The sequence below is a fragment of the Pithys albifrons genome, chromosome 15 (assembly GCF_047495875.1).
Source record: "Pithys albifrons albifrons isolate INPA30051 chromosome 15, PitAlb_v1, whole genome shotgun sequence".
Classification (NCBI taxonomy): Eukaryota; Metazoa; Chordata; class Aves; order Passeriformes; family Thamnophilidae; genus Pithys; species Pithys albifrons.
Window position 1 is genome coordinate 9,051,730 of NC_092472.1, and position 12,945 is coordinate 9,064,674.

Genomic DNA, 12,945 nt, shown 5'->3' on the forward strand with positions numbered 1-12,945 from the left:
TGAGCTGCTGCCACTGCCTGTGGGGCAGATTGTGCTCACACTTGACAGGGACTGAGGTTCTGGAGGGCCTCAGTGTGGCACTGGACATCCTTCCGGCACAGGGAGACTCTCAGTGGGACTAAGGGAGAACAGATTATGGGTTTCCCATTCCTTACATACATGGGAAAGTTGAGGGCTGAGCCAACTCATCAACAGTCGGCCTGTTTAGGGTTTTAATTGATTCAGTCTTAAAGATGGATTTTCATTGTGTTTTGGCTGCACAGACTAATTAGGTAAGGAGAAATTCTGTCATTTGCTGTAGGGATTTTTCTTGTGCTTGTCTTAGGGATGGCACATTCAGAGCAATCTTCCTGAGCCCATTCTGTGAGCCCAGAGCCATCCAGGCAGTTCTGGCATTACACTTCAGTACAAACATTCTCTGGGGTCGAAGTTGCTCTCAGATTTTCTTTAGCAGCCCCCCAGGAGATCAACTAAATTTGATTAACAATACAATGCAATTCTGAGCAGAAGTGTTATCCTGAAAGGAACAGCTGGACGCTCTGTGCCATTCAGTAGGGACTTTGCTATACTGATTTTTTGTGGATGGTGCTTTGGGGAGTTAAATACTTTAAATGGCTGAGTTATGGTGACTGATTTCCAACTTTCCCTCCACAGGCTGTGCTGGAAAAAAGCTCTCCTGAAAGGCAATCTGGAGAGCCTGATCTTGTCACCCAGACCAGAGCACTGAGTGCCACGTCCAGTCATTCCCTGAACCCCTGCAGGGATGGGGACTCCACCACCTCCCTGGGCAGCCTCTGCCAATACCTAATCACCCTTTCAGTGAAGGATTTCTTCTCAAGGAAAATGTGACTTTATGGACAGAATTAGGCAGTAAAACTTCACTTCTCAGCATTGGATGAGACCTCCTGCACACTGCATTTGCTTACAAGGCCCTCACTGCCAGAAGCAGCTGGCTTTGGTAAGAGGCTGAGTCACTGCTGTGAGTGACACAGGAAGGAGTGCTCCCCATATGCTCCTTTGTATTATTAGTTCCAGCATATGAATATGACAGGTCCAGGGGGGAATAGAGAAAACACAATCACTTCAAAGGTCCTGGCATGATGGAGTTTAGGGACTATAAGGCCAGCATAAAGATTCTGTTCTCCTGTGGCTGATTTGGAATCCAAATTAGACCAAAAACCAGTTCTCTGATAAGAGGAGCTGAAACAACATCTCATAGCCTCCCCATGGCAGCTGTTATATACAGAAGACACCATACTCAATAAGTGTAAAAATAACATTTTTGTGGCTTTTAAAACACAAATTTTGCAATCTCCAAACCCAGGATTGGTGAATCACATAATTGGTGGAAGTGCAAGAGATGGGGGAGCAGTGATCCATCAGAAACCGTCTCAGAGCTGGAACTGGCGTCATGGGCCGCCCTCAGGGAGAGAACTGAAATGGAACAGAACTTCTGGAGATGGTCTGCAGCAATCTTGGACCACAATATTTGGGATGGGTGAGTACACTTTATGTGAACTACTGGAAGCAATGCAATCATTCATAAGGCTGTCAAAAGCAAGGCAACCCTACAGCTGCTTGTCTGATGAACGTTAAATCAGCCATCTTACGTTTATGCATTACAGTACAATCCTTAATTACTTGATTACACACCATGTTGATGGAGGATCTGTCTCAAGCACTGCCCATGGGGAACTTTGTGGGATAAATCAGCTGCACAGCAAGGCACTGGTTTGGAGGGAGGAAGAGCCACAGACTGAGTCAGTCGGTGATCTGCCCTGAGGGACAGAAGAGCTGAGCAAGTCCCCTGAAATCAAACCCCTCAGGTGGTTGCTAATTGTGTCATCAATTTTGTGGTATCTGAAATTCCAATGTGCAGCACCAGGATACATTTTGTAGCAGTGCTGGAAGTGCAGCTGGAGCGATGCTGATGCTGTGGATTCGGTGGTGATTGGGGGAGAAAACTGTACTGAAGTCATGCAAAAATGTGCATCTTCATCAGCGCACACTTTTTTTGGTGTTTTGTCTGTACAACAGGAATTGTGCCAAATTCAGCTGAAGGCTGGTATGCAAATAAACATCAGTGACGTGAACCTCCCAGATTAGTATCATTAGTGATGTTGAAACAAGTTATTAAAAGCTACTTATTATATTTATTGAATCATATCACAGATTGGAAAAAGGTCCTTAGGAGTTTCAATTAGTGTTGTCTCTCCCATGGCCATAGCTGGGAAAGGGCCATGCTGTGTTTTGTCTTTATTACAAAGTCAAACAGAGCAGGTGTTACATTTCATTGCCATCTTCAGGTCCCTTGTTAAACTGAGACCCAGGTAACTGCACTACTTGTCTCTTCCTACATTGTGGGTGAGACCTATCCGTGAATAGATTTTCCCCCCTTCTTTGTTTTCACTGATTCTCTTCTGATGATTATTTCCTAACTGTGCCAAGAAAATTTACTTGTTAGATCATCCAAAGGGTTTGGCTGGACCATCTCTGCAACTATTTTAAGTCTTGTCAGGGTTTGGCAAGATTAATGTAACACAAGTCCTTTATCTTTCTTCACTTTGAAAAGCAAAATTTAAAGATAAATTGCTCTGACTATACCACCCCTTTCCCTCTAATTTTTCCTTTCTGCCCTACTTCCAGTTTTGAACTTGCTTTTCCAAGTCTGTCTTTTCTTCATTTTGCTAGGACCTGTAAATCAAAGGGATAATATTTCCATTTATTTCACAAATGTGGCAGAGTCCTGTTATAACTGTGCTGGGTTTTTTTAGGAAAAATCATGGTAAAAATGACATAAATCACATGAGATTCTCTGGAGAGCCACATCTCAAGCCAGATCTCTGGCCAGAGCCAGATTTAAGGGCCTGGGGTGCCAGGACTAGGGGGAATGGCTTCCCACTGACAGAGGAAGGGTTAGATTAGATACTGGAGAGAAATTCTTGGCTGTGGGGGTGGGCAGGCTCTGGCACAGATTGCCCAGAGAAGCTGTGGCTGCCCCATCCCTGGAAGTGTCCAAGGCCATCTTGGACAGGGTTTGGAGCAACCTGATCTAGTGGAAAGTGTCCCTGCCCATGGCTACATTACATGGATTTGTTTTCTTGCCAGTGCCTTTGATCTGAATCCAACACAGGACAGTCAGGTGTGGTGCTCACAGACATTCTTGGTCAGCTCACAGCTCTTGGTACCGACCCTATTGGCATCAGCCATATCTCTAATATCATTTGCACTGCAGAAATGGAAGGAATTAAAAGAAGGAGAAATTAAATCCCAGCAAAATCAAACAGCTTGCATGGTATAGTGCCCAGAACAATTTTTGCTGGCTTTGTGCAGAAGGTTTGAGAATGTAAGAACGTGTCACTCAGCAATTTCCCATGTGAGCCAGTGCAGGGGATTTATGGCCAAGGAATTCACAGAAACCTTAATTCTTGAGTCCTTTGAAAGCGAAGAGGACGACGCACTTCAGATCACAAACTCTGTCAGTAAGTTCTGTACTGTGGGTTGTAGCCCTGACCTGGTTCTTGGTGTCTGGGAAACATTCAGTTGCCCTTCCATCTGCCTGTAAAGGTCACAGAAAAGTTCCCAGGGCTTTTGGATGCATTTATTTAGGCCCAAATAGGGCAGTCTTTTCTAACATTACTTTCTGGATTACATTAGAAAGCTCATTTATCATTCCAATTTCCATTAGGCCAAATTTCACTTTAGAAAAAAAACAGCTTTGGGGGGATTTGGGCTCACCTGCCTTTCTGCAGTTGTATCAACACTTCTAAATTCATTTGAGTTTACAAAGCATTTCTTTTGTCTGTGTTGCTTTTTAAGCAGAGAAACTGCCAGGTTATGTTCCTTCTCCCAAGAACTCCTTCTCCATTTGCACCAGTGGCACCTCATTGTGGGAGCAGCAGCTCTTTACTGTGATCACGCAGTCTTAGAAAATAGCTGAATAAATTTTGTCACTAAAATCTGATCTTTGCAGTTTTGGAAACAAGCCTTAGCTCAAGTTGGAGGGTAAGTTCCCTTTTTCCTTATCTTACATTACCCTCTAGTGGCTGAGTCCTTGAGCATGTAAAGTAAGAAACTTAGAGGTTGTTATGGTTTGCCCTTTGACTGACCCTACTCGATCTCTACATTCATAATAAGTTTTACCTTTTATTAAAAAAAAATTTCAAAATAATAGAAAACTTGGAAAAACAATCCAAATCCTTTTATCTTCGAAGGAAACGGATGTGAGAAACAGTATCTTCTTGTCAAATCAGAAAAAATGCTCTTCAACACTGAACACACACTGTGCAGATAAAAATAGACCCTAAAAATGGCTAGAGGGCCATTTTTATCTTCCCTGACATCTTTCCAGACTAGATAAGGAATGGAAAAGGCAAAAAGGCAACGGGTTTAAATATTAAATACTAAGGAAAAGAGTAGTATATTAAAAACTTCCATTTTTACTTGTGGTCATGCAGGAACAATCATTCAAAGTTCCTGATGAATAAAACTGTTTTAAATTTCAGCCTCTCTTCCTAATTTCAAATTCTTTTAAGGGTTTAGAAGGATTTCAGGAAGAATTTCTTAATGGAAAGTGTTGTCAGGCATTGGAAGGAGCTGCCCAGGGAAGGTGGTGGAGTCCCCATCCCTGGAGGTGTTCAAGGACGTGGCACTCAGTGCACTTGTCTGGGTGACAAGGAGGTGATGGGTCCCAGATTGGACTTCATGATCTCAGAGGTCTTTTCCAACTTAAATGATTCTGTGATTCTGTGATTTATGTAAGATAAATTGATCCATATTTTGATCTCGAGGGATTAGCCAATACAATAACTGAAACATCTTGCAATTGTTCAGCTAGTTCTTTCTCAATTATTATTCTAAATTTATCAAAGAGTCAGAACAGTGTGTTTGTTCTCTAGCAAATCAACAGGCCCTCATTCACTTCATTCCACTCAAAGCAATAAAGAAAGTCTTAAAGCAGTTGGGTAACTTTTAAGAGTACAAACAACGTCTAGAAAGCAGAAAGGACCAGAGAGATTCAGGCACGTATTTCCTTCAGAGCAATGACATTAAATTTTGTATTTCTCTGACATGGATTGTCCTAGGAATGCTCAGGGAATAGATGATGTGCTGCTTGCACTGTCATGGCAATGAGTGATGTGATATCAGCTCTGTGCTGGCAGAAGCATTCGTGTAAATAACCATGACTTTATTGGGAACATAAGAACAGAACATTCAGTTTGAAGTGACATTGTTTCAGTGTGATTGTGTTGTTTATTGTAATTAAAAGAAACAATCCAATCACATTTGCAAAACTGCTCCACAGTTAGACCTGGCAGGTGATCGATTAAACACCACTATTTTCCTCCAGGAAATCTTTCCATGAGAACTACACAGCAAAACAACCTCAGGCATTTCTTGACTAAGAATTTTCATATAAATGTATAATATTAGCAATTCATCCAAGGTTTACTGGGGCCTGGAACTCCAAGCATATGTATCTCAATTTCTCAATGCAGAGAATGATCACGTCACATTTTAAGTACAGGAATACCTGAAGCCCTTTTGTATGTTAAAGCCACATAAAGCAGAGCTATTGAGAATATGAAACTGCTGAGAATGTCACCATGAGGTTCAAACTTTCCCCCCCACAATAAGGTCAGACAGAGCTGGTGTAGAAGAGGCCTGAACTCTGATTTTACTATTCCTTTTGATTTTGGCCTTAGAGTCAGTGAGGGAATTACCACTAATCCTCAAGAGCTGCATAATCTGGTGCCCTGATGTCCCTTGAGTTCAGATTCTGATTATGAAACCATTTTGATTCCCTTGATGAAACTCCACTGAAGACTAATATTTCTTAGAAATGGAATTTTTTTTAGTAAGATATTTCTCTTTGCTGTCACTGTATCCTGCTTGCCTTGCTTTGTCTTGTATGAAGACAGATGTGCTAATCCTCCTTCTAAGATTCAGAGATAACAGGACACAGGTCCTCACACCCTCCTAAACACACCATTTTGTCAGAAGGTATGAATTACTGTGACTCCCAGCTTTGTAGGGCAAAGGAGAGATTAATGGGGAGGGTGCAGAGGAGTTGCTTTGGTTGTAGGGCTGTCCTGGGACTCAGATCTGCACAAACCCATAAATGTAGTTCTGGTTGTATAGGCCTCAATAAAGTCAACCTGAATTTGTTTCTGGCTGCGGTAGCAGTTCTATTTTATACATGAAGTCTATAAAGTTCATTTTATAGACAATTTCCTTATTTTCATAATATTATTCCTCAACAGGCCACATTTTTTATAGTGTGAGTTATACTTCTTTTTAATTTTCAAAGATGATTAAAGAAATAGATGTTTGTTTCTTGGCAACCTACCTTCTTCTGCAACCTCAAGTGTATATGTTCACATATAACTAAGTTTGCCACTCTACCAAATTAAAATTTCATAGGTTGCTACTGGAGCCTAGAAACAAGTAGAGATAGGAAATTTCTGAGCAAACAGTTTCTGTTTCCTTGAAAATGCTCCTACAAGGTCCCAAATTCTATAATCTTTAATTACACACTCCCATGGGTTTCAAAGGCAAAACTTCAATAATTAGAAGCTGCAGAACTTAGTCAGGCATAAGGGGAGGTTGATCCTTTGGGAGCCTAAGGAGAATCGTGTGCATGTTCTGGTTTTAATGTTTTCATCTCTGGTTTTTGAGGTATCATTTTTGGGTCTCACCACTCCATTTCGTGCTGCAAAGTGTCTTTCAGATGAGATTTCAGAAACACTTGAATGGAGCTTTGTGGACCTTTGGCCTTTTCACCAACCTGATTAACCAAACACGGAACAAAGCTAATGATGTCTCCCAGATACCTTTAATCAAAGCTCTTAAAATGCAATTAGTTTCTGCTTTAATGGCCTGTCCTGCAGACAGATTTGGGCATATTAACAGAAGCAGTGCTTTTCTTGATAAATTTGAGTGCTTCAGTTATGAAAGGAACAATCCTGGGCATCCCAGATGGGATAATATGACCTACCACTGCTAAAACTGCAGCTTTTCTTTCACCACCAAAATGGTGATGCTTTTCTTTACCCTTCATCTCTCCTGTCAAATAGAAATCACGTCATTTCTGGCCCTGAGCTGGTGAGGGACAGGACAGAGGCTGCTTTGGAAAAGCACCCTCAGTTCTTAGAATCTACCAATAAGGGAAACTTGTTAGGAGCCTGTGAAAGGTATTGCCTCGTGGTGGGAATATCCCCCAACCCTTTAAGAAATCCTTAGGAACAGAGGAAATAGCAGGGCTTGTTTCTTTCCTGGTTTTGTTTAGCCTTTGGAAGGTACCTGTTTGGGGCTTTTTAGGCTGTACTTCCAAACTGTGTATGTGAAACAGGTAAGACTGGATGGTTTCAATACAAAGAAGCAAACAAAGATTTAAGGGAAAAGTTTCAGCAATGCTCTCTCGTCTTGTTTATCCACTTCATGGCAACATAGTCATGCCAATAATGTGAAGAAAATTAGGCTTTAAAAAAGATAGCCTATTAAATAAACTATTCTGATATTTTAAAGGCATTTTTGGTTGTTACACCTATTAATCAAAGTCTGATAGGGGCAGAGAGGATGTATAATGCCAATGTCTGAACCCTGTGGGACCCCAAATAAAGCAATACTGAGACTGAAAGGTGTGGTTCAGGACATGCTGTGCCTTGGAGAATCATCTCCAAGGTGGAAAATTTTATGGGATAAAATCCCAGTTCTGAGGGTTAAGTAGGTGAGAGCTTATTTCACTATGTAAATTTGAAACAAGTCTCCACAAGAATAAGGAAGCCTTTTTCAATGAAAAGGATCTCTTTCTCATAAATACTTAGCAGCAAATATGGAATTTTTGTTTACCTCAAGAAGATGATACCATTTCTCTGTCCCAAATACGGGTTTGCACATGTGTGTGTGGCTTTTTTCTTGAACCACACTGATGTTGTCAAAACTGTCTGACTGTGAAAAACTACAGAGAGAATATTGCAGAACTGAGAGCGTGATTTGGGAATACTGTGTCAGCAGTGATCTGACAGCACTTTAACAAGGGGATCCACAAACCAGCTCCTCTCCAGCAGCCGTGAAACCTCCAGGGAAACTTGTGGGTTCATGTTTGCCAAGATGAGAGATAAAGGTTGAGATTCAGGGTAAGAGGATTGTGGAGTTGGTGATATGCCTCAGGCATGTTTGTTTGTGATAAGCTGCTACTGCTGCTGGGGTGATTAGAAAAGTCAAACAGCTCCTGACACAGGGGTTTGCAAATAAAGGCCAGTTTTTCTTTTTGGGTGTTTTTTTAACCAAAGTGATAAAATCTGTGAACAGGAAGCAGAGATGTAGGGAGACCGACTCCCCCCCACCCCTCACCATGCAGAATTCAGAATTGTTCTCTGAACAAGCCCTTGAAGACTTTGTGTCCACAGGACACAGTTTAATGTCAGGAGTAGCACCAGTGAAATGTAACTCAAACATCTGAATCTGCAATTTTTTTATCCTGGGCCTGATCTGCTTGGGGTTCGTCTGACCTGCTGCAGGAGGAGTCCTTTATGCAACCCACCATGGCTGGGAGCAGCCACCCACAGCAAACAGCACACAGAGTACCCCAATAGAGTACTCTGACCTCAGAATGTCTGCCCTGCTTTCAACAACCCTCCCCACCCAAGCCCTCTGTTTTGAGGGGTGATGATAGTACTTGCTCTGCCCTTGTACCATTGCAGTTACTGAGAAAAGTCTCTGGAAGACTGAGGAGATGCTGGTGTTTTCTGACTTTTTGGTTTGTTCTCTTGGTTTCTCTTAGAGAAACTAAGTTAAGAACATATTTTGCTCACATATTTGGTGTTAAGCCAATTTGCAGAATCATGAGGGTTGGAAAAGTCCTCCAAGGCCATCAAGTCTGACCTGTGCCCAATTCCCACCTTGTCACCCAGACCAGGGCACTGAGTGCCACATCCAGTCATTCTTTGAACCTCTTCAGAGTTGGGGACTCCACCACCTTCCTGGGCAGCCCCTTCCAATGCCTGACAAACCTTTCCGTGAAGAAATTCTTGATGCCCAGTCTGAATCTCCCCTAATTAGCAATATGAGTCTCAGGGAGGAGGATGAAAGCAAAGTTTCTCATGTTTTGGCTGCAGGTCCTGGAAGCCCTTTGACTCTGGACATGGAAGAGCTGCAGGGCCTTAGGAATGGGCACAGCTGATCAAAGGTGTCTGATTCGGCCAAAAACATGAACTGAGTATAGGGGAAAATAATAAAAAGGAAGTAGACTGAAGAAAATCATTGACTGTACATTTTTTAAGGAATCTTTTTTGAGCTTGTTAATTCTGAGATTAATTGTGAGCATCAGTTTTGCAAGTGAGATCATCCTTGGAATGAGTCTTTAATGGGGATTTATGTATCAGAAAGTGGACTGAAACTACTCAACTTTCTATGAAGCTCCCCATGGCAGCTCAGCCACTGTAGATTAAGGTTGGGAGTGAATTTCTGACTCATAGGTACAAGACACATTGTCATCCTCTATGTTGGAAATTCTTTATACAATTTCTTTTCCCTTTTTAAGTTATTTGCCTAAAAGGAGAAGAGGACTTGTAATTGAAGCACATGGCAGAAACAGATTATGTGTGCTTGTGTTAGTTTAGTCAAGTAACTTCATCTTTCAGTATATTAATTTTCCAATATCAGACACCATGGTAAATCCCCACTGAGACTGTGTGAGTTCCATAGGAACAGCCAAGGCTATCAGTGTGCATGAAATTATTGGAGGGAGGGTGAAAATGCTTGTATAATATTATTAAAATAATGAAGGCAGTTGCAAATTAGTAAGTTGAAAGGGAAAGATGCATCAGATAACATTTTCTGTCATGAACTAGTTCTTGGTGGACTGAACTTTGACAGTGCAGATGCTTTGAGTGCACCTGAATGTCAGACAACAGTTTTAAAGAATGTGGAGTACAGCACTATATTTCACTTAAAAAAACTACTTTCACACTGTCATTTGCTTTCACATTATCTCACAGCTCAAAATCCCATTACCTCATGTTTTATTTTTCTTTAAAATACCTGCCACACAATTCTGCATAAGATCCTAATTTTCCTTACCTTTGCCTTTTGATTTCCTTCTCTCCTTTCTTTTCTCGTCCTCTCCATTACTCTCATAATTTTTGCATTTTCTTCCAAAACAACACACATGCAACAGTGACGTAAAATTTAATTCTGTTTTCGCAATGTGGTGGTTGTTTCAGGGGAGTAACATTCACTGACAAGGTTTCTGCTTCCTCTGGATCGACATGGGCCACAGGGGCACAGCTGTCTCACTGCGGGCTGTAGGGGAATCTCAGTTCCAGTGCTTGGAGGATGTCCTGGCCCTCCTTCTACACTGATCTCGGTGTCTACAGAGCTGTTTCTCTCACAGTCTTACTCTCTGTCTGCTGTTCTGCAGCAGGTTTTCCCTTCCTTCCTAAATCTGTTACCCCAAGGGCATCTCCACCATCACTGGTCGATCTTGGAGCTGAGTAGCGGCACAAGGAGAAGTGTGATGCAGAGACCAGTGTAACTCATAATATAAACTACTGTCTGCCCTTTGCAGGGTTGTCCAAAGCAAATACTCAGGACAGGTTCCTGATTTGTATTTTACCAGTTTGTTTTGCAGCAGTTCTTCTGGTCTGAAGTTGGCCAAGCTTTCAGCTTGAACAGTTTTTCATTTCCCAAAAAAAGCCATTGGTAAGATTTTGTTTTGATGGCATCTCATTGCATACTTGCATAGGTCATATGAACTTTGTTGGCACACCAGAAGTGAGACTTGTAGTCACATTGGAAAATACATTAGTTGCCCAATTTGAATGTCACCAACACAAATGAAGTTTCTGATGTGCTCTCAGAAGTGTTAACAAGGTGTGAGTTTAGGAAAAATGTTCATGAAGTTAAAATTGACTGCAGTTTCTAATGAGGTCTTTTTAAAAATCACTGTGTCAAGAAGATAAAGCTTAAACACTTCAGATGATTCCCTGAATTAAAAAAAAAAAAAAGAAAGGACAAATTAAAGCCTGGACCTAAACACAAGGAAAAGTAGATGGGTATAACAATACAAACTGGAATATATAAACTCCAGGCAACATACATGAGTACGCATGTCATGTAACTTTATTTTTATCACCTTCAAAGCAGAAGACGTTCTGCTGAAATGGACCTGAGGGAACAGAGGATGAAGGGAATGAAAAGGGAAGAGAGACTCAGTGTGGCTGAGAATTTCAGCTATTCCACAGGGTGTCTGGAGAACAAAACTCAGATTATCTGTGATGAGAAAGATGTGGAGGAGAGGGAGTCACAGGAACTGGCAGGTAGGGAAGGCAGCTGGGACACTGCAGGGGAGAGAGAAGGGGGACTGGGTGGGGAGTGTGGGGCAGAAGGTCGAGAAGGAATGATGCCAACCATGATCCAGTTGTTAGAGCAGGTTCTTGTCAGGAATAAACAAGAGACTCAGGGCTTCTAATGGTCAACATAACTCCCTGTTTGTCCCATACAGGGACAAAGCCTGCTCCTCAAATTGTGGGTCACATCTCCTCCTTGCCCTCCCTCCTCTCCCCATGCCCGCCTTTACCTCGACTGTGGGTCGAAGGCTCCTGAGGACCTACACAGTGACAACATGACAAGACATGGTGGGACTTCTGTGTTTTGAGTTTGGTTTTGCCTTTTGTAGGGACTGAAAATACTGACAGAATAGCCACAAAAAAATTACTGACAAGTCAGTTACTAAGAGCTGTGTAGGAGCCCAGAGGAATAAATTCCATTCAAAGGGAGTGCTGGGGATATGTCTACCCCTCTACAACTGATGTGGGTGCTGGATATGGGATTTGTATCACAGGATCAGTGTCTTTCTATCAAATCAGAAATTCTATTGACAAAAATGATCTTCATACTTTATTCTGGTGTTTTACTTGGCAACAGCTAAACACTGATTAGTATTTTTGAGTTGTGTCCATTTAGCTTTTCTTCTTACTTGGCAGCACCTGAAGTATTAAATTAAAATGCTCATTGTTTCTATTTAATCTCCACTTTAATTCCTACTGCCATTTCCCTGGCATCACCTATAAATACCAGGAGTGAAATCCTGGTCCAAGGAATTGAACACAAGTGGGTTTTTTCATTCTGAGTTAAATATTTTGTTCTGAGATATAATTACTGTTTTAAAGCACCTGGAAACCATCAGCCAAATCCTGACTTCTAAATTGTGTAAAGTCATCATCCATAGCTACAGGACTGTATATTGACATGGAAAATATGTGACACAAGAATTGATTAATGTCCAGTATAATGTGGGAGGATTTTGTATCAGAGAAAAGCATTAGAAATTTATATTTGAAAAGGTTTCCTTAGCAAATAAAGGAAATTATCTTCTTTATAATGATCTGAAATAGGTGGCAATGCATTTTCGATGTGAAATATGGTTTAGGTTGGACATCAAGGGGAATTTCTTCATGGAAAGGGCTGTCAAACATCGGAAGGGGCTGCCCAGGGAGATGGTGGAGTCACAATCCTTCAAGGTGTTCAAGGAATGACTGGACGTGGCACTCAGTGCTCTGGTCTGGTTGACAAAGTGGGGATGGGTCACCGATTGGACTTGATGATCTTGGAGGTCATTTCCAACCTAAATAATCCTGTGATTCTGTGATGGCAGAGGTGCTCCATTCTTGGTAGCCTCCTCAGGAAACTCACAGCTGGTGATGGCGCCTCACTTTCCTGTCACAACAAAGTGCCAGTTTCAGGCTTCTGGGTTCTGAGGTCAAATTGGGTCTTACAGCCAGTTCTGGGGGAAGCAGTACAGCAAACACAGACTACATCTTCTTTGGAAGGCTCACTACTGTCTTACATAATAGAGAGCTCCACTTCTGACTCATCATATTGTTCTATTTCCCCTAATATGTAAATGAAACCACAGAGTTGTTTTGACTGGAGCTGGTTCTT

The 12,945-nt window shown here is 41.7% G+C and overlaps 1 protein-coding gene across 1 annotated transcript in view; it reads left to right on the forward strand.

Annotated features, from left to right (window-relative positions):
* IL12B (interleukin 12B) overlaps positions 1-12,945 on the forward strand; it is a 78,795-nt gene that overhangs the window by 44,610 nt on the left and 21,240 nt on the right. The window contains exon 4 of the mRNA XM_071570195.1: positions 1,325-1,498. Within this exon, the coding sequence (XP_071426296.1) occupies positions 1,460-1,498 (39 nt within the window). The 5' untranslated portion in view covers positions 1,325-1,459. The remainder of the gene's footprint in view (positions 1-1,324; positions 1,499-12,945) is intronic.